Genomic DNA, 18,570 nt, shown 5'->3' on the forward strand with positions numbered 1-18,570 from the left:
TGCCAGACTAAATCTATACTACTGAAACTAGTGGATATACCCTGGGAGACTCTAGGGAGTGGCTATCCTGAGCCTCTTATGCTTCCCATGCTCCTCCTCTGGACTGTGTTGTCTTTTGCCTCCTTGCCCTCTGTGGAATGCACCCCCTCCTTCCTGATAGTTTTGCTCTCTGCTGCAATCCACCTGGGTGATCCCACTGGCTGAATCCAGGGTATCAAATATCTTCCCTGTGTGGCCAGGTTCTCCAGAAAGGGACCCCAGTAGCACACCAACCAAATCACTGAGAAAGGAGTATGGAATCAGAGAATGGAGTTCTAAGTGACCCGGATCTGGACTCATATAATTTCTTGGGATTAGCCTATCTGGTGATATAGCTCCTAAGAGGCTGTTTCCCTCCTTGAGTCCCCCTCTCAGCTCCAGGCAGCTTGTTTCTATTCTTGGTTTCAACAAACTCGTTCTTTTTGTTGATCCCAGCTGTCCTCCTTCCTCCTTCCTCCTAGAGAGTTTTCAATTCATCCTTCTCCTTTGACATACCTGGATTTTGAGGCACAATATCCTAGCCCAAACTTATTATTCCCATATTCAGTGGACCATTTTATTAGGATGATGTTATATTAATACAAGGGGTCATGAAGTTCCTCACTGTCTTCTCCCCAGATGCAGAGCACTGCAGAACATGTCCAGAAGATCACCATCCAAATAAAGACCAAAACAAATGCGTCCCCAAGGAGATAACCTTCCTATCGTACAAAGAAGACTTGGGGATGATCCTGAGATCCTTTACCCTCTTCTTGTCCTCAGGCACAGCCTTTGTTTTAGCAATCTTCGTGAAATTTCAAGACACTCCCATAGTCAAGGCCAATAACCGGGACCTCTCCTACATCATCCTGGTCTCTCTCCGGCTTTCCTTCTTCACTTCCCTGCTCTTCATTGGTCGTCCAAAGCCAGCCACCTGCCTTCTCCGACAAACCTCCTTTAGCATCATCTTCTCCGTTGCCATCTCTTCCGTCTTGGCCAAAACAATCACGGTGGTTCTGGCTTTCCTGGCCACAAAGCCTAGGAAGACCGTGAGGAGGTGGGTGGGAAAAACTCTGGCCAACTCCATTGTCTTTACTTGCTCCAGTCTCCAAGTTACCATCTGTATCATCTGGCTAGATGTTTCTCCCCCATTCCCTGAGGCTGACATGCACTCCCAGCTGAAGCAGATTGTCTTGCAATGCAATGAAGGCTCCATTGCCATGTTTTATGCTGCCCTTGCCTATATGGGCTTTCTGTCCACCATCTGCTTCACAGTGGCTTTCCTGGCCAGGAATCTGCCTGTGGCCTTCAATGAAGCCAAGCTGATCACCTTCAGCATGCTGGTTTTCTGCAGTGTCTGGATCTCCTTTGTGCCCACCTACCTGAGCACCAAGCGCAAGTACATGGTGACTGTGCAAGTCTTCTCCATCCTGGCCTCTGGCATGGCCTCTTGGGCTGCATCTTCATCCCCAAGTGCCACATTGTTCTGCTAAGACCTGACCTGAATACAAAGGAGCAGCTAACGGCAAAAACTAAAGATGGCTTGAAAGTGAATGCACAGTAATTGTCATAACCCACTCTAGTGTCACTTCATCAGAGATGGATTCTCTCTAGATATTCAGGGAGAAGAAACATTTGTGGATATACATGAAACACTCGGGGATTAACAGGAGTCAAAGAAAAAGGGAAATTTCTATGTTTTCTTTCTTTTTTCATTTCTTTCCTTTTTTCTCATTCTTATTTCTTATATTCTTTTTTTTCTTAATCTCCTTTTAATTTTGTATATTTTTATTGTATTGAAAAATTATAATGAACAAATATTTTTTTAAAAAGAGACAGAGAAAGCCAAGGAATGCTGAGAGGCTGGGAAAAGGGACATGAGGTGAGCAGAGGCCCTGTAACTCCTTTGAAAGAAACCATGTTTCATGGAAATTTGCATGTTTGTTTTTTCAAAACCACCCATGTCTTTGTAATCCTGCCCCACTACCTGATAGTTACACCCTAATGGCCTAACTGATCTCACTAGACACATGATATGCTATATCCAATCAAAAGCTTGTTCTTGTCTGTACCCAATCAAATACCTTGCTGCTACATCCAATGACTTGTCTATTCTAATTTGCATAAGCCTATAAAGAGGGACTGCAACCCTTCCCTTTTTTATAGAGGCTGGAGGGGGCTTGGGGACAGGTTGTTAGGGAGAAAATGTTCCTTTGAGGTTGTTAATGTTATTCACTGACTTGATGGCACAGAATCAATCCATCTGTGGTCCCCTAAGTGGCCATGTTTCAAAAATGGTCACATACTGCCTCTTGGTGATCAGTTTAATTTCTGAATCAAAGAATGGAGTGGAGGAACATGTCATGGGCTCTGGGCAAGGCTCTTCTTACATTTTTGGTGACCTGATTTATTAGTATTAATATATTTCGGCACCATCAACTCCAGGACAATTCTGGGGGGCTCAGAATTTAAAACAACCGACATTAAAAACACAGATTACAGTATAAGTAAAGTGGATAGCATACCCACAAACAGTACACAATATGTAAAGAAATATCTCTAACAAAGGGGCTGCATTCACCTTACCCCAAGGCCTGGGATGTTTCCTATTTGGAGAACACATACTGGGGGGAAACCGTCTTGAGCGCAGAATGGATTTGCACACAATTATTCACTTTATACCCATAGAAGGAGGCAGAGATGAAACCATATAAATGCGTAGAGCATGAGTGCCTTGGAAGCAGCAGGATCTTTCGCACAAAAAGATGTACAAAGGGTGGACCCGTATGAATGAATTGACTGTGCAAAGGAATTGAAAAGACTGCAGTTCTGAGCTGTTGAATGTGCTGGATGGAAGACTGGAACGAACAACTCGATGAGGGGATTGAAGGGGCACTCATCAAATTTGCAGATGACACAAAGCTAGGGGGAATTGCTAACATTTTGGAAGATGGATTCAAGATTCAGAAGGATCTTGGCAGACTTGAGCAAGACTGGCAAGACTGGGCCCTATCCAACATGATGCAGTTCAGTGGAGAGAAAAGTCAGGTCCCGCACTTAGGCAGGAAACCCCAGATGCACAGGTACAGGATAGGCAGGACCTGGCTCAACAGTAATGCCTGGGAGAGGGATCTAGGTGTTCTGGTGGACCACCACTTAAGGAGGAGTCAGCAGTATGCTACAGCTGCCAGAAATGCCAACACAGTCCTGGGCTGCATCAACAGAGGGGTAGTATCAAGATCAAGGGAAGGGATAGTACCACTCTACCCGGCACTGGTGAGGCCACATTTGGAATCCTAGAAAGAGTGCAGAGAAGAGCAACAAAGATGATAAGGGGTCTGGAGGCTAAATTCTATGAAGAATGGCTAAAGGAACTAGGTATGTTTAACGAAGAGAAGACTGCAGGGAGACATGATGGCAGTCTTCCAATCAAGTCTTCCAATCAAGGGCTGCCACAGGGAAGAGGGCATCGATTTATTCTCCATAGCACCTGAGGGTAGGACAAGAAGCAATGGGGAGAAGCTTGTCAGAGGGAGATCCAGCCTGGGAATAAGGAATTTCTTGACAGTGAGAATTATTAAGTAGTGGAACAGTTTGCCTCCTGAAGTTGTGGAGTTTATTTTAAGATTGTGCACCACCCAGAGCCATTTGTTGAGATGAGCAGCAATACAAATTGAAATAAATACATAATTAATGCTGCTTTCAGAAGCAGCTGTGAAGTGGGGAAGTCCATTGCTAGGGAGGTGGAACTTTGAGATAATCAGAGGCTGTCCTTGATTGAGGATGGAATGTTGTGGTTTTACACTTGGCTATGTTGTTGTGGTTTCCTTCTTGGGGCTGCTTTTTAGAGCTTCTCTTCTTTTGGCTGGATGAGATTATGGGGGCTTTGTCTGCGGATGAGAATGGTTAATGCGGGTGTGATGGGATTAGGCAAAGAGGGGAGCTGGGTGCAGTCTCCGTCTTGGGGTGCTCCTTTTCCTTTTTCTCCACTACAGCAATGACTGTAACCCTTTAAGGGAAAAGAACTCTAATGGGAGATCTGAAGAAAGGAAAGATTTCTCTCGCCTGGGGCCAGTGGGGCATAGGTAGGTCAGAGGAGCTGAAGCTCCAGGATTGCCCTGACCCAAGATTCTAATTTTGAAAAAAGGCGCATAGGAAGACTCGAGTTTCAGCTTGCTGGCAGCCACTGCAAGCGCAACCTGTTTGCTAGTAGCACAGATGCAGCGTCACATGTGGGTTTCCTTCACAGGACTTCAAGCAGGCTCTTTCTCTCCAGGCTAAGAGGCAAAGGAAGAAAGTGCTTCTTCCTAGAAATACGACCCTCAGGGTGAGCTTGTAACTTCTTAGCCTTCTCCTCATTGTCCTGGTGAGTTACCTCCCCAAGGAAGGTGCTCTTCCTTGCATTTTGGCTGAACTAGAAAAGAACGCCCTGTGCAGTGGATCCTGCACACTGTGCTTGGAGATGTTAGAAGGGGGAGGGTGGGAAAATAGGGTTGATGCCCAAAGATGATGAAGGTGAAGTGTGGCGATCTTAAGAGGGAAGCATGAGTAGATCTTTCAGAAAAGCCCTATACAGTGGTACTTCGGGTTACGAACTTAATTCATTCCGTGACTCTGGTCGCAGCCCGAATTGGTCGCAACCCAAAGCAAATTTCCCCATAAGGTTCAATGTAATTACCGTTAATCCGTTCTGGCGTGGAGGACAGGGAGGCGGCTATTGCTTGGAGGGAGAGTCCCCCTCCCTACGACCATGTGTCAGGGGCAGGAAAATGGCCGCGGACCATGTGTTAGGGGCAGAAAAATGGCCGCGGACCACGTGTCAGGGGCGGGAAAATGGCCGCGGACCACGTGTCAGGGGCGGGAAAATGGCCGCGGACCACGTGTCAGGGGCGGGAAAATGGCCGCGGACCATGTGTCAGGGGTGGGGAAATGGCCGCGGCCACGTGTCGGGGCGGAAAGATGGCCGCGGACCACGTGTCAGGGGCGGAAAATGGCTGCGGACCACGTGTCAGGGGCGGAAAATGGCCGGGGGCCACATGTCAGAGGCAGAAAAATGGCCGCGGACCGTGTCACGGGAGGGAAAATGGCCACATATCCTGTTCGTACCCCGAGGCAGAGTTCGCAAGCCGAGGCAAAATTTTGCAGCCGGAGCTGGTCGTAACCTGAAAAGTTCGTTAACAGAAGGGTTTGTAACCCGAGGTTCCACTGTATATGGAAAAAAAATAAGTCATGTTTTAACTATCTTTAAGGAGAAACAAGAGAGAGAAAAAGGGAAAGAAGTTGCTGCACTGGAGAAAGGAAGGGGAAGAATAAGTCATGAGCAGAAGAGGAAATAGAGAGAAAGAAAAAGAAAGAAAAGAAGGTCCTGTAGGGCCCTTAGCAAAAGAGTTAAATTTCAGCAGATAAGCAGAGTATCAAGGGAAAGTCACCCCCCAAATCCAGAGGTAAATTTAGGATTAAGGGTCGGCAAATGTTTGGCTGGCTGATTTGACTAGATGGAATTTTGTGATTGTTTTTCTGGTTTGCATTGTCCTTTGGGAAGGGCTTGTAACAATAATCACGATCATAAGTGGTTCAGGTGCTGGACTAGAAACTGGGAGACTGAGTTCTAGTCCCCTTAGACATGGAAGCCGACTGGGTGACTTTGGGCCCCTCATTCTCTCTCAGCCAACCCACCTCACACTCTGTGCATTTATATGGTTTCCCTCAGTGTTGATTCTGTCATGTATGGTATAATCATATTTCTTGTGGGAAAAATAGAGGGGGTATTCACCTTGAGTTCTGATGTCCCTTTTAAAGAGAGGGCTTGCCTTGCCACCCATGGCCAGCTGAGCCAAGTAATCAGCTATCTTTCATAACAAGATAATTTCTCTTCTCAGAAAAACTTACACTGGATCAATCAGTAATAGTTCGAACTCTCTTCTAAATCAGAGAATCTCTACTTTGAAGTCCTAAGTACTTATGGGGCTGGACTTCAACCCAAACCCTGGACACAAACATGGCTTCATAATTAGGTGGAGAATATTATTTGGGATCTAGGGAAGAAAACCTTTTATCTCCCCCTTTGTAATTCTGGAACATTGCCAGTATTCCTCTCCTGCCCCACTGCATGTGTAAAAAGTGCATTTAGAGAGAATGAATGAAGATAGGAGACTGACACTTTGTAAAATAGAGGGGGTATTCACCTTGAGTTTTGTAAAACACTTTGTAAAACAATTCTGGAGACTAGTCCTTGAAAGAAAGAAAACCAAAAGATACACCTTTATTCAGGAAGTTACATGGTGGCAGCAAAGCCAAGGTTGCCCATCTCTGCCTTAGAACTGGCATGGCATTTTCTTCATCCCAAGAGCAAGGAAGCCAGAAGAGTAAATACAACACTGAAAGTGTTGACAGCCCTCATAATTAACAGTCTGTTCAAGAGGAGGTGTAATATGAGAGATGCAATTACGCATTTGGCTGCAAAGAGAGCAAAGTCAAAACACTAAGTCGCTCTAATGTCCTTATGTCTGGTGCTTCTAGTGGCCAATAAATTGAGAGATGCAAAAAGCGAACGATGCCAACGTAGGACCTTCCAAGAAAGACTAGATTCAGGGCACTGTATGGACAAATGCTCAACATCGCTCAAGTAATCAGTTGTAGTTATTCTTCTCCATTCTCTTCGCCATCGTTGTTCCCTCTTATCTTCCATTTGCTAACATTTCATTTCTCCATGGTAATAAACAGCTTAGGACTGTAGTTTCCAAAATTTTTGACATACAATTCATTTATGCGGTTCTATTCTGTTTTTATGGGTTTCTCTTGAATGAATTTTTCTATGCTCATAAAGTGATTGATGTTGAGTAAATCCCTTTCCACACACCATACATTTATATGATTTCTCACCTGTGTGGATCCTTTTATGGGAAGTGAGGGAACCTGACTCAGTGAAGCATTTTCCACACTCAGTACATTTATATGGTTTCTCCCCAGTGTGGATTCTGTTATGTACAGTATAATGATGTTTTTGACTGAAGCTCTTTCCACATTCCTTGCATTCATACGGTTTCTCCCCAGTGTGGATCCTTTTATGGGAAGTAAGGTGTTTTGCAGAACGGAAGCTCTTTCCACAGTCCATGCATTTATATGGTTTCTCCCCAGTGTGGATTCTGTTATGTAAAGTATAATGATATTTTTGTCTGAAGCTCTTTGCACAATTCTTGCACTTATATGGTTTCTCCCCAGTGTGGATCCTTTTATGGGAAGTAAGAGAACTTGAACCTCTGAAGCTCTTTCCACACTGCTGGCATTCATATGGTTTCTCCCCAGTGTGGATCCTTTTATGGGAAGTAAGATCTTTTGCAGAACGGAAGCTCTTTGCACACTCACTGCATTTATATGGTTTCTCCCCTGTGTGGATTCTCTTGTGGCTACTAAGGTAACTGCTGGTTGTGAAACTCTCTCCACACTCCATGCACTTATATGGTTTCTCCCCTGTGTGGATCCTTTTATGGGAAGTAAGATTACTTGAATTTTTGAAACATTTTCCACATTCAGTGCATTCATATGGTTTCTCCCCTGTGTGTATCCTTTTATGGGAAGTGAGGGAACCTGACTCAGTGAAGCATTTTCCACATTCAGTACATTTATATGGTTTCTCCCCTGTGTGTATCCTTTTATGAGAAGTAAGGGAACCTGACTCAGTGAAGCATTTTCCACACTCCTGGCATTCATATGGTTTCTCCCCAGTGTGGATCCTTTTATGGGAAGTGAGGGAACCTGACTCAATGAAGCATTTTCCACACACAGTGCATTTATATGGTTTTTCCCCAGTGTGGATCCTATTATGGGAAGTAAGATGACTTGAATTTTTGAAACACTTTCCACATTCTGTGCATTTATATGGTTTCTCTCCTGTGTGGATCCTCTTGTGGCGACTAAGATGACTGCTGGTTCTGAAACTCTTTCCACACTCTATGCACTTATATGGTTTCTCACCTGTGTGGATCCTTTTATGGGAAGTAAGATCCCAAGAATCACTGAAGCACTTTCCACACTCCTGGCATTTATATGGTTTCTCCCCAGTGTGGATCCTTTTATGGGAAGAAAGATGACTTGAATTTTTGAAACACTTTGCACACTTGAGGCATTCATATGGTTTCTCCCCAGTATGGATCCTTTTATGGGAATGAAGGGAACAAGATTTACGGAAGCACTTTCCACACTCACTGCATTTGTATCGTTTGTCCCCTGTGTGGATTTTTTTATGGGAAGTAAGATAACTTGAATCTCTGAAGCACTTTCCACACTCCAGGCACTTATATGGTTTTTCTCCTTTTTGTATTCTCTGACGTAAAGTAGGAGGAAAGGTCCGTCTGGAGTGTTTCCCGCTTTCATTTTGTTTCTCTACAGCATGGCTTCTACAACAGTCGCATAATCCCGATTCATCTCTGAGTATTTCGCCGCACCCTGGACACAATCCTTTTTCTTGGTGATCGTCTTTGGCCAGGAAGACACTGATATCTGCACACTGAAAAGTAGAGCATTTCCCCAGCCCCCCTTTTAACTGGATTTCCTCAGGCCTTTGCTTTCCAAACATCCTTTCCACAACTTCCTTTCCGCCTTTTGGCAAAGGTGCTGCTGCCTCGTGGCCAGAACCCTCCATCTCCCATCCGTCACCTGTTTGGACAGAAAAAAAAAGGAAAGTTGACACAAGCTGAGGTGCAAAAGGGATCAAGCTCCAACTCTGTATGCCTTATTTGAACGTCACCAACCCCCAACTCCCCACTCTTCTTCCCTTTAGCATTTTTTGTGATTCTTCTGCCTGCTTCTGCCAGGGCGTGTTCAAAACATGGTGCTATGCTTGGTATCGGATTGACTTTGGGGTCCCTCAGCCTCCTCTCCATGAGGAAGCTCTCCCTTGAAAAAACTGGTTCTCAGTCTGGGTGTGTTCATTCTGTGAGATTTGCCCCGTTCGACAGAGAAACTCTCGTGACACGTGTGGTTCACAAAGAAGGTTTACTCATGCGTAACGTAGTAGTCACAAGCAAAGCCAGGACTGGCTTGGTACAATTGCATCACTTGTTATATTCCCCCCTTCCCGCGCTTTTTCCCGCCTCGTGATCGCGTTGCGGCTGTGGGCAATTAGGCCCCCCAATGTCCCCCCTGATCGTTCATGATGGCAGGGTCGGTCAGAGTCCATTGTCCTTGATTGCCAGTCCCCCTCCGGCTGGGTTGGCCCCTCCCTGCTACGTGCAGACCCGCGGGTTCTGTGCTGCGTTGCGATCTTGTTTCGCTGCCCTGCGGCCCCGTTCCTTGCTTGCTCGCGCCGTTATCAGTTCGTAATTAAAAGCTTCCGCTGCGGTTTTCCTGTTTAGCTGGCCGCAGGTGGCTCGTTAATTAGCGGCGCTTTCGGTTCCTCTTTTCCCCGCTAGCTACCGCCGGTGGATTCCGCGTGGTCTGGTTGCGAGCTTCCCTGCAGCCCCGTGCTTCCCTGAAACCTCGTGCTGACCGAACCTGACATGCCGCCCCCCTGACGACAACTCCCCCCCTCGGTCCTATTTCGGCTTCCCGGGGTATTTACTGTAAAAGTCCCGCACTAGGTCCGGCGCCCTTATGTGGGCTTTACTCACCCATTCGCTGTGGGACTTGGGGAAATGTTTCCATTGCACTAGGAGCTGGGTCTGCCCCTTGTGCCTCCGGGCGTCCAGTATCCGGTTGATTTCGAAATGCTGCTCCCCCCCGACCATGATGGGTGGTGGTACTCCCTCCGCCTTGTGCCAGGCGTTCCCCGGCTGGTGCAACTTTAGCAGGCTGCAATGGAACACCGGGTGGATCTTCCCGAGGCTTTTCGGGAGCGTCAGCCTGACGGTCACCGGATTGATGATCTCCGAAATGGGGAACGGCCCCACAAACCTCGGGCTGAGTTGTGTCGATGCCTGGTGCGTCTTTAGGTTTTTGGTTGACAGATACACCTGGTCCCCCACTTTCCACTTTTCCTCGGGGAGCCTCTTGCGGTCCGCGTGCTTCTTGTAGTCGGCTTTGGCTCTTTGCAATGCCGCGTGCGCCGCTCGCCGGGTCTCGTCGATTTGGGCGAACCAGGCGTCCAGGGAGTTGATCTGGGATTCCGGCTGAGGCAGCTCCGGCATGGGGACGAATTCTCTCCCGGTGGCTACTTTGAACGGAGAGAACCCGGTGCTCTTGTGGACGGCGTTGTTGTATGCCACCTCCGCGAATGGTAGTAGCTCCGCCCAATCGTCCTGTTGGTGCCCCACGTAGCAGCGCAGGTACTGTTCGAGCCCCCGTTCAGGCGTTCCGTGGCTCCGTCCGTCTGCGGGTGCGCCGCGGAGGATAGGGCTTGTTTCGTCCCCACCCGCTTCAGGAACTCCCGCCAGAACCGCGCGATGAAGTTGCCGCCCCGATCGCTGACGATACGTCGAGGTGCGCCGTGGAGTCGGTAGACATGTTGCACGAACAGTTTCGCCAGCCCCTCGGCCGTGGGGACTCGCCGGCACGCTACAAAGTGCGCTTGTTTGGAGAATAAGTCCGTGACCACCCAAATGGCGGTCTTCCCCTTACTCTCCGGGAGCTCCACTATGAAGTCCATGGCGACCTCTTGCCAAGGGCCGTCGGGTTCCGCTACCGGCTGGAGTAGGCCTCTAGGTTTGCCTTTGGCTCCTTTCGCCGTTGCGCACACCGGGCAACCCCCGAGTACGCCTCCACGTCCTTCCGGAGCGTGGGCCACCAAAACTGCCGCCGGATTAAGTGGAGTGTCTTTACGAAGCCGTAATGCCCCGCGCTCCGGCTGTCGTGGGCTCTCTCCATGACCTCCCGTCGGCAACCCTCGGGCACGTACAGCTTTCCTTCGTGCCACCACAACCCCTCTTGGCCGGTTAGCGCCTCTCGGTTCTGCTTGAGCCAACCGTCCCGCTCCGCTGCCTCCGCGAACCCTTGCCTTACTTCAGACGCCGCGTCCCGTCGCTCCCCCTTGGTCTGGCTTCGGGTCACCGCCTTTGCAGCCAGCCTGCTGGCGGGGATGACGGAGTCCACGATCTCCTCCCGTAGGCTGGCGTGTTGGGGCATGCGAGACAGTCCATCCGCTAAGAAGTTGCGCTTCCCGGGGATGTGTTTCAGTGTGAACCTGAACCTCCCGAAGTATTGGGACCACCGTGCCTGTTTGGGGGATAGCTTACGCGGGGTCTTCAGGGCCTCGAGGTTCTTATGGTCCGTCCACACCTCGAACGGTTCAGTTGCCCCCTCCAGTAGATGCCTCCACGTGGCCAGCGCCCACTTGACCGCGTACGCCTCTTTCTCCCACACCATCCACCTCCTCTCCGTCTCGGTGAATTTGCGGGAGGCGTAGGCGCACGGGTGGATGGCCCCCTCCGGGCTGGGTTGGAGCAGGACTGCTCCCGTTGCCACGTCTGATGCATCCACTTGGATTATAAACCGCCGGTCTGGGTCGGGATGGCGCAGGATCGGCTCCGCGGTGAACCGCTGTTTTAGTTCCTCAAACGCCCCCTGGCATTCTGCAGTCCACGCGAGTGCCATGCTGGGCTTGGGGGGTTTCCCAGTGCCCTTGGTTTTTAGCAGGTCGGTTAGGGGAAGGGCGATTTGGGCGAAGTTCAGGATGAACTGACGATAGAAGTTCGCAAACCCTAGGAAGCTTTGGAGTTGCCTCCGGGTTCGCGGCGCTTCCCAGCCCAGGACATCCCTTACTTTCGCCGGGTCCATCTCAATCCCCCGGCTGGATATTCGGTAGCCGAGGTAGTCTAGTTGCTCTCGATGGAACTCGCATTTTGAGAGCTTTGCGTACAGCTGTGCCTTCAGCAGTCTCTGGAGCACCGTGCGCACCAGGCTCACGTGCTCCGCCAGGGTCTCGGTGTAGATGAGGATGTCGTCCAGGTAGACCAGGACGCCCCGGTAGAGTAGGTCGTGCAGCACCTCATTAATTAGCTGCATAAATACCCCCGGGGCCCCTTTTAATCCGAACGGCATCACGGAAAACTGGTAGCTTCCGAGCGGGGTGTTGAACGCCGTCTTCCACTCATCTTTTGCGCGGATCCTAACTCTGAAGTAGGCTTCGCGCAAGTCCAGTTTTGTGAACACCCTCCCCTTCGACAGATGCGACATCAAGTCCTTCATCAGGGGGAGGGGGTATTTGTACTCCGTGCTGATTGCGTTCAGCCCCCGGTAGTCTACGCACATACGGAGCGAGCCGTCCTTCTTCTCCCGGAATAACACCGGGGCCGCTAATGGTGACTTCGCGGGTTGGATGAATCCCCGTGCTAGGTTCTTGTCTATGAACTCGCGCAGGGCTCCCATCTCCCTCCTCGACAGGGAGTACATTTTTGGCTTAGGCAGGGTCGCTCCTGGCTCTAGCTCGATGGCGCAATCACTGGGCCGGTGTGGTGGGAGCTGGTCAGACTCCTTCTCCCCGAACGCTGCCGCCAGGTCTCGATACTGCCTCGGGATTCCGCCGCCCGTCGGGGTTCCCCGGGTCCGGCCCCTCGCTTTGCGGTTGCCTCGCCAGTCGCCGCTGCCTCCCTCGCCTCGGGATCGTGGCGGGTCTCCGGGGTCCCGGCGCTGCTGCTGCTGCTGCTGCTGTTGCTGTCGCCGCCCGGGTCTCGGGCCCCATCTGCTCTCGTCCCGTCTCCCGGTGTCCCGGACCCTCCGCTTGTCCGCCGGTGGTTGCGGCTGCCTCCGTCTCCACGGCTCGGTCCCCTCTGCTCTCGCCCCTCGCCGGTCTGTCGACCCCGAACCGCACTGCCTCCGCCGTCCAGTCGACTCGTGGGTTCCGCCGCCGCAGCCACGCCAAGCCGAGTACCACCGCGTAGTCGGCCACCGGGACCACCACGAACCTCAGTTCTTCCCGGTGACTCCCGATCGTCATCTGGACCGGCTCGGTGTAATACTGAGCTGGTCCCCCCCCTGCCAGCGTGCCATCTAACTGGCTGAATGAAATGGGCTCCCGGAGGCGCCTCAGCTGTAGCCCGAGCCCCGAGACCACCGCTGGGTGCATCAAGCAGTGGGTGCAGCCCGAGTCCAGTAGCGCCCGTAGCTGCGCCTCCCCTCCGGATCTCACCCCCCGGACGTGTATCCTCACCCGGAACGGTGGGCAGTCCTCGTCTCCTATTGGGTCCGCGCGCCTCGACTCCCCTGCTCGCACTGGGACGCCGTTCAGTGCGAGCGCGCCTCGTTTCCCGCCGGCTCCGAGTCCTCTCCGGAGGATGCTGTCTCCGGGGTCGACCACCCAGTCACAAGCAAAGCCAGGACTGGCTTGGTACAATTGCATCACTTGTTATATTCCCCCCTTCCCGCGCTTTTTCCCGCCTCGTGATCGCGTTGCGGCTGTGGGCAATTAGGCCCCCCAATGTCCCCCCTGATCGTTCATGATGGCAGGGTCGGTCAGAGTCCATTGTCCTTGATTGCCAGTCCCCCTCCGGCTGGGTTGGCCCCTCCCTGCTACGTGCAGACCCGCGGGTTCTGTGCTGCGTTGCGATCTTGTTTCGCTGCCCTGCGGCCCCGTTCCTTGCTTGCTCGCGCCGTTATCAGTTCGTAATTAAAAGCTTCCGCTGCGGTTTTCCTGTTTAGCTGGCCGCAGGTGGCTCGTTAATTAGCGGCGCTTTCGGTTCCTCTTTTCCCCGCTAGCTACCGCCGGTGGATTCCGCGTGGTCTGGTTGCGAGCTTCCCTGCAGCCCCGTGCTTCCCTGAAACCTCGTGCTGACCGAACCTGACACATTCATCTTTAGTTGTCCCTGCATTTACAGGCAGCAAGAAAAGGGAAGCCTTGGAGAAAATGGGAGGGAGAGCAACTTGGCTGGAAGGTCTCATCTCTTGAGAACCCGGCCCATCGGACAGCCCAGTTCTCTAGCAGTCACATCCTTGCGATAATCCCTGTGTGTCTATGAGGACTTCCAAATGCCATCATTATAGACAGAAAAACATAAAGAGGAGTTAAGGAAGAATCAGGGGAAACATCCAAGGAGGTATTGGAGAAAATCTAACATTATTGGGGGGGGGGTGTAAATTACAGCAGAGATCTGTCAGAACTAAATCGGTTTTGAAACTTGTCCTTTTCCTCCTACCCAAATTAACTTCCATTCGCTATTCATTTTTCTCTTGCCAAAATCACATGGTTGCAGAGAAAAACACTTAGCGTTCTTCTATTAACCCTAAACAGCAGGTTTCCAAAGGAAAAACAGCACCATTTCACCCCTAATCCCAAGGCTTAGGATAGAAATGGAGAGGAAGAAAAGTCATTAGCCCAAGAGCTGAATAAATGACAAACCTTCATAAGACAGTTAGGGAAGCATCTGGGCCCAAAAAGTTGAGATCAGTGTGATAGAATTAAGCATCTCCTCAAGCCAAGGAATCAGTTTGTCACTGATATATTGAAACAGAAATGGAAACATTCACCAGGTAAGAAATGGCACAGGATGCATCTAAGCAGAGAGCCATTGACCTATTTCCTTCCTCGGAGCAGGAGAAGGCCAGATCGTTTCCTTCTCCCTCCCAGGAGATGGCATCTGGTTGGAGATTTTTAATAAGAAATAGCTGATGGCATCTAACTACAAAATGTCTTCCCAAACTCTCTGATTGGAGAATAGCAAACTCTTACCCAGAGAGGCCACGTTCCTATAATTTTCCAGCATGACTTCCCGATGCAGTGCTTTTTGGCGAGGCTCCAGCTGAGACCACTCCTCCTTGGAGAAATACACAGCCACCTCCTCGAAGGACACAAGACCCTCCTGAACAAGAAAAGAAAGAAAAGAAGAGGCCCAGGAGGATTTGCAAGATCTGTCCTATTCTTCACAAATTCCCAAAGCAAAGGTGTGCACTAACCTAAATGGCTCTGCTTGGTAGGATTCCAAAGTTTAAGTGAGAAAATGGCAGAGCCAAAAGCCTTTGACTGAAGAAATATTTCAGGCAGGTTTTATCAACTTGATTGATTCTGCAGGACTTTCAGTGCCATTCAATGAAAGTAACCCCAGTTTCCTTCTGGATCGATTGATCTATCTCTATCTCTATCTCTATCTCTATCTCTATCTCTATCTCTCTATCCTATCTATCATCTATCATCTGTATCTCTCTCTCCCTGTCTGTCTGTCTCTCTGTCTGTCTAACAGTCTAAGCCATTGGCTGAATGGGAAATAAGAAATGGGAGAAAATTTTCTGGGAAGGACATTTCTCAGCCTTTGCAAAGCTGGATAGTTTGGCCTCCAAATCTAAGCACAAATCAGAGGATTAGAAATGACTTTGCAAGCCAAAAGTGCTTTAATTATATGGTCTATTAGAACAATTTTTACTGAGACACTTTTCTGTCTGGCCACCTTCACTGGATTTAAATAGACTGCCTTATCTTTTAATCGGATAGGTTTATTTTCCTTATCACTGGTTGTAAACAAGACTTTAAAAATGGTAATGTGCCATATGAGTACTTACTTACTTTTGAACAACCTTGCACGTCAAGGAATTACAATATGAATGGGTCTCTGTTTAGCAGTTGCTACTGCTGTAATAACATTATTCCTATCTCTTGAAGGACTTTTTAAAAAATTAGTTATTGTAAACTAATAGTAGGAAGGGTAACTAGCAGAAGGAGAGCTAAGTACTGGTCTTTAAAAAAAAAGATTTCCTAATAAGAATCTCAGGATAGAAATTACAAACCATTGGAAATCAACAACAGACTTCAGAGGAGGCTAAGCTGACTGAGAGCAACTTGAATGTTACATTCCCCATTCCATGTTGCTCAGGAACAAGAAAATAATCAAGCCCAAACAAGAGGGAAAAATGGAAGGCGAGAGTGCTATGTACACCAACTTGACTTCCTGATCGAAAGGGAGAATACAAATCTAATGAATAAATGTCCTCCTCTTACTTGAGTTGGAGGTTCAACCATTGTTTCAGCTCCATCATAAAGAGCAGACAACTTCATTCTATGCTTCCCTGTGAGGGAGACAGAATTTTAAGATGCATAATTAATAAAACAGGAGGAAGTATTCTACAGAAGAAAAGACATACAGAAGATGAGACAGCTGGGATCTCTCTGGGAGATGGGAAGACCTTCCATTACCTCCTGAGGTGCCCTGACTTGGATCTTCCTGAGAGATCCTCCTGAAAAACACCTCCTGAGGGGGACTGGATGGATTCCTCCTTCCCTCAGGATCTTCGATGTCCACAGCGAAGGACTTGAAATAGTAGGCAGGAAAAAAGAAGAAGAATTAACAGACATCACACAACATGAAGTGGAGTCACTTTTTGTGAGATGGACGGTATGTAAATGTGAAATACAAAATAAATAAATAAATAAATAAATAAATTCTTGTTTTCAACACAACTTCAAAACTTCCAGTGTAAATTCAGTGAGGCTGGAAAGCAAGAGAGAAATGGCTGTCCCAAATCTATCTTCTAGAATGGATAATGGAACAATGTCCTATAAGATTTAGTGAAACATCTCCATGTATTATGAATGCCAGAGAACTCTGGTAGAAAGGGTTAAGAATTCAAGCACATTGTTTATTCCTTTCAAACCCCTTCTGGGCTTCCAAGATGAAGGTCTCTCACCTGCAACTTGACCTGCTCCTTCTGCTCCTCCACCTGGCTCAGGAGGAACCCTTCCACCAGGGCCACCGCCTGGGAGCTGGTCTCTGCTCCACACTCCCGCACCCAGCTCTCCATCTGCAAGGGCAGAAGGGCCAGGAACTGCTCCAGAACAACCAGGTCCAGCATCTGCGCTTTTGTGTGCTTTTCTGGTCTCAACCATCGATTACACAAGTAGTGAAGTCGGCTGCAAAGTCCTCGGGGACCCTCAGCCTCCTGGTATTGGACACTTCTGAAGTTCCAGGGCGGAACTTCAGAATGGGTGGTTTCCTCCTCCAGGATCTTCTGCCCAGTTCTTGCGCAGATCTCCCCACAGCTCCCAGGTGGAACAGAGGGAGGGCCTTCTCCAGTTCCCTCACTTGCTAAAGGTTGTCTCTCCATTCTTCTCTGTCCTGTACCACAACTCCAAATCGGTCTGAAGCGTCTTGTGGCTCTCCAAATGTCTTTTCATTCATAGGACCATTCCTGTAGCTGCAGGAGTAACCACAGCAGGCCATTCAGCCCCCTTTGCCTAAGAGATAATTTTGTCCATACATGAGACGTATAAATGGCTTCCACTTTGGGTGTCTGAGATGGAAAAGAAAATAAATTCCAAGAATTAGAAAGTGGTGGATTTAACCATTGAACAACACTCATCCCCATGGAAGGAAGTATTTTTCTGAGCTGGTATAGGATTGCGGTGGCATTGAGCAGATAGGTCCTGTGTGTGTGTGTGTGTGTGTGTGTGTGTGTGTCTGTGTAGCGCAAAATATGAGATTGACTTCCATCAAGGACTTGGAATACCCAATAAATGCAGTTTGGAGCATTTTCTATTTCTTTTTCTCAGAAGTAAAGGATGGCTTTTTAAAAACCCAGATCTACATTTCCCTACAAGCAGGGTTCATACAACATGCCAACCCCCAAACGGGTTAACAAACCATGAAAGTTCAGTTCAGAAAAAATGAAATGGCAATGAAATGACCCTGGCTTGGGATGTTCCATTTCCCTTTCTTCTGGGCTTGCTTTTGAAGAGCCAGGTCACACTATTACATGCAGGCAGGTTCATATAACATGCCCTAAGCCCAAACAGGCCAACCAACCCCAGGAGCCAAGTTCACACAAAGCACAGGGCTTGAAAGAACGTAGCTTAACATGATGTCCTGGTTCACTCATCCTCCTAAGTCATGTTGAACTGCAGAGAATCCAACCCTATTTTAGCCCCATCCAGCACATGGCACAATCTCTGGCACCTCCTTCCTTCAAAGCTTTTCTTCTTTCCTGCTTGAAATTTGCAATGCTAACTCTCCCTCTCCCCCCATTCAGAGGCTTTTCCCAGGAAATGGGGCATGAAGGGCTCCCCCAGATCCCCTCCTCCTTCCTCAGAATCCTGGATTTGTTCCTGGGGGCAACACGGCTGGTCTGGAGCTCTGCTTTCCTCCCATCTGTAACGTGCATGGAAAGGGGTGGCAGGGGAACATGGGATCTGGGCTCTCCCACTCCCAGGACTCAGAAGATTGAACCTGGATGAGGACTTGGCCTGTGTCTCTTCCTTCTCCAGTGCGAGAACACGCTGCCTCCCTTTGCACAGGAAGAGACCCACACTCACCCAGGAAGACTTTCCTGCAGCCTTTTTACCTCTTGCGAAGCTCAGTGGGTTAAGGAGAGAGAGTGCAGCGTCCTAGAGCGGCAAGATGTAGTGATGTCACTCCCTTCCCATCTTCCTCTGGAAAGCCACCTCTGGCATTGGCCCCCCAGTGGCCCAACGCTGAAGTGCACAGTGTTCCCTTCTCTTTGCAAAGGAGCCCCCTGGTGGATTCTGTGTGCAGTGCAGGTGCTCATGCAAAGAGGAGAGAGAGGGAGAAATTTTCCATGGGGGGCCAGGAGGAAGGAGGCTGTGGTGTGTCCCCCTCCCCCCCCATGAGGAAGACTTCTCAATCCAGCTGCTTTCGACAACTGCTCCCTCTACACAGAGACACGACTTTCTATAGAATCTTT

The 18,570-nt window shown here is 49.2% G+C and overlaps 1 protein-coding gene across 3 annotated transcripts; it reads right to left on the minus strand.

The window, feature by feature from the left end:
- Window positions 1–6,264: 6,264 nt before the first annotated feature.
- On the minus strand, window positions 6,265–18,345 carry LOC103051949 (uncharacterized). Of its 3 annotated transcripts, none has more exons than XM_088151283.1 (6): window positions 18,211–18,345; window positions 16,561–17,163; window positions 16,070–16,184; window positions 15,875–15,942; window positions 14,615–14,744; window positions 6,265–8,673 (listed from the first exon to the last, which is right to left on the minus strand). In XM_088151283.1, exons 2-6 carry the CDS (start codon window positions 16,975–16,977, stop codon window positions 6,779–6,781), a joined length of 2,625 nt encoding a protein of 874 aa, XP_088007409.1. In that variant the 5' UTR covers window positions 16,978–17,163; window positions 18,211–18,345; the 3' UTR covers window positions 6,265–6,778. The 3 variants fall into 3 exon arrangements, with proteins under 3 accessions (XP_088007409.1, XP_088007407.1, XP_088007408.1); XM_088151281.1 differs by having other exon boundaries at window positions 18,182–18,343; XM_088151282.1 differs by lacking the exon at window positions 18,211–18,345 and adding an exon at window positions 18,096–18,166.
- Window positions 18,346–18,570: the final 225 nt, after the last annotated feature.

The sequence above is a fragment of the Python bivittatus genome, unplaced genomic scaffold (genome assembly GCF_059951505.1).
Source record: "Python bivittatus isolate LINGU-HERP-01145 unplaced genomic scaffold, Pbiv_v1 ctg000650_np1212, whole genome shotgun sequence".
NCBI classification, from domain to species: domain Eukaryota; kingdom Metazoa; phylum Chordata; class Lepidosauria; order Squamata; family Pythonidae; genus Python; species Python bivittatus.

Excerpts from the sequence above, each read along its gene's own strand:
- LOC103051949 (XM_088151283.1), bottom strand. The coding sequence starts at position 16,977 with ATGGAGAGACAACCTTTAGCAAGTGAGGGAACTGGAGAAGGCCCTCCC. Across the intron at positions 14,745-15,874 it reads TGGTTGAACCTCCAACTCAA|GAGGGTCTTGTGTCCTTCGA; the intron begins GTAAGAGGAGGA and ends TTTCTTGTTCAG. Across the intron at positions 8,674-14,614 it reads TAGGAACGTGGCCTCTCTGG|GTGACGGATGGGAGATGGAG; the intron begins GTAAGAGTTTGC and ends CTGTCCAAACAG.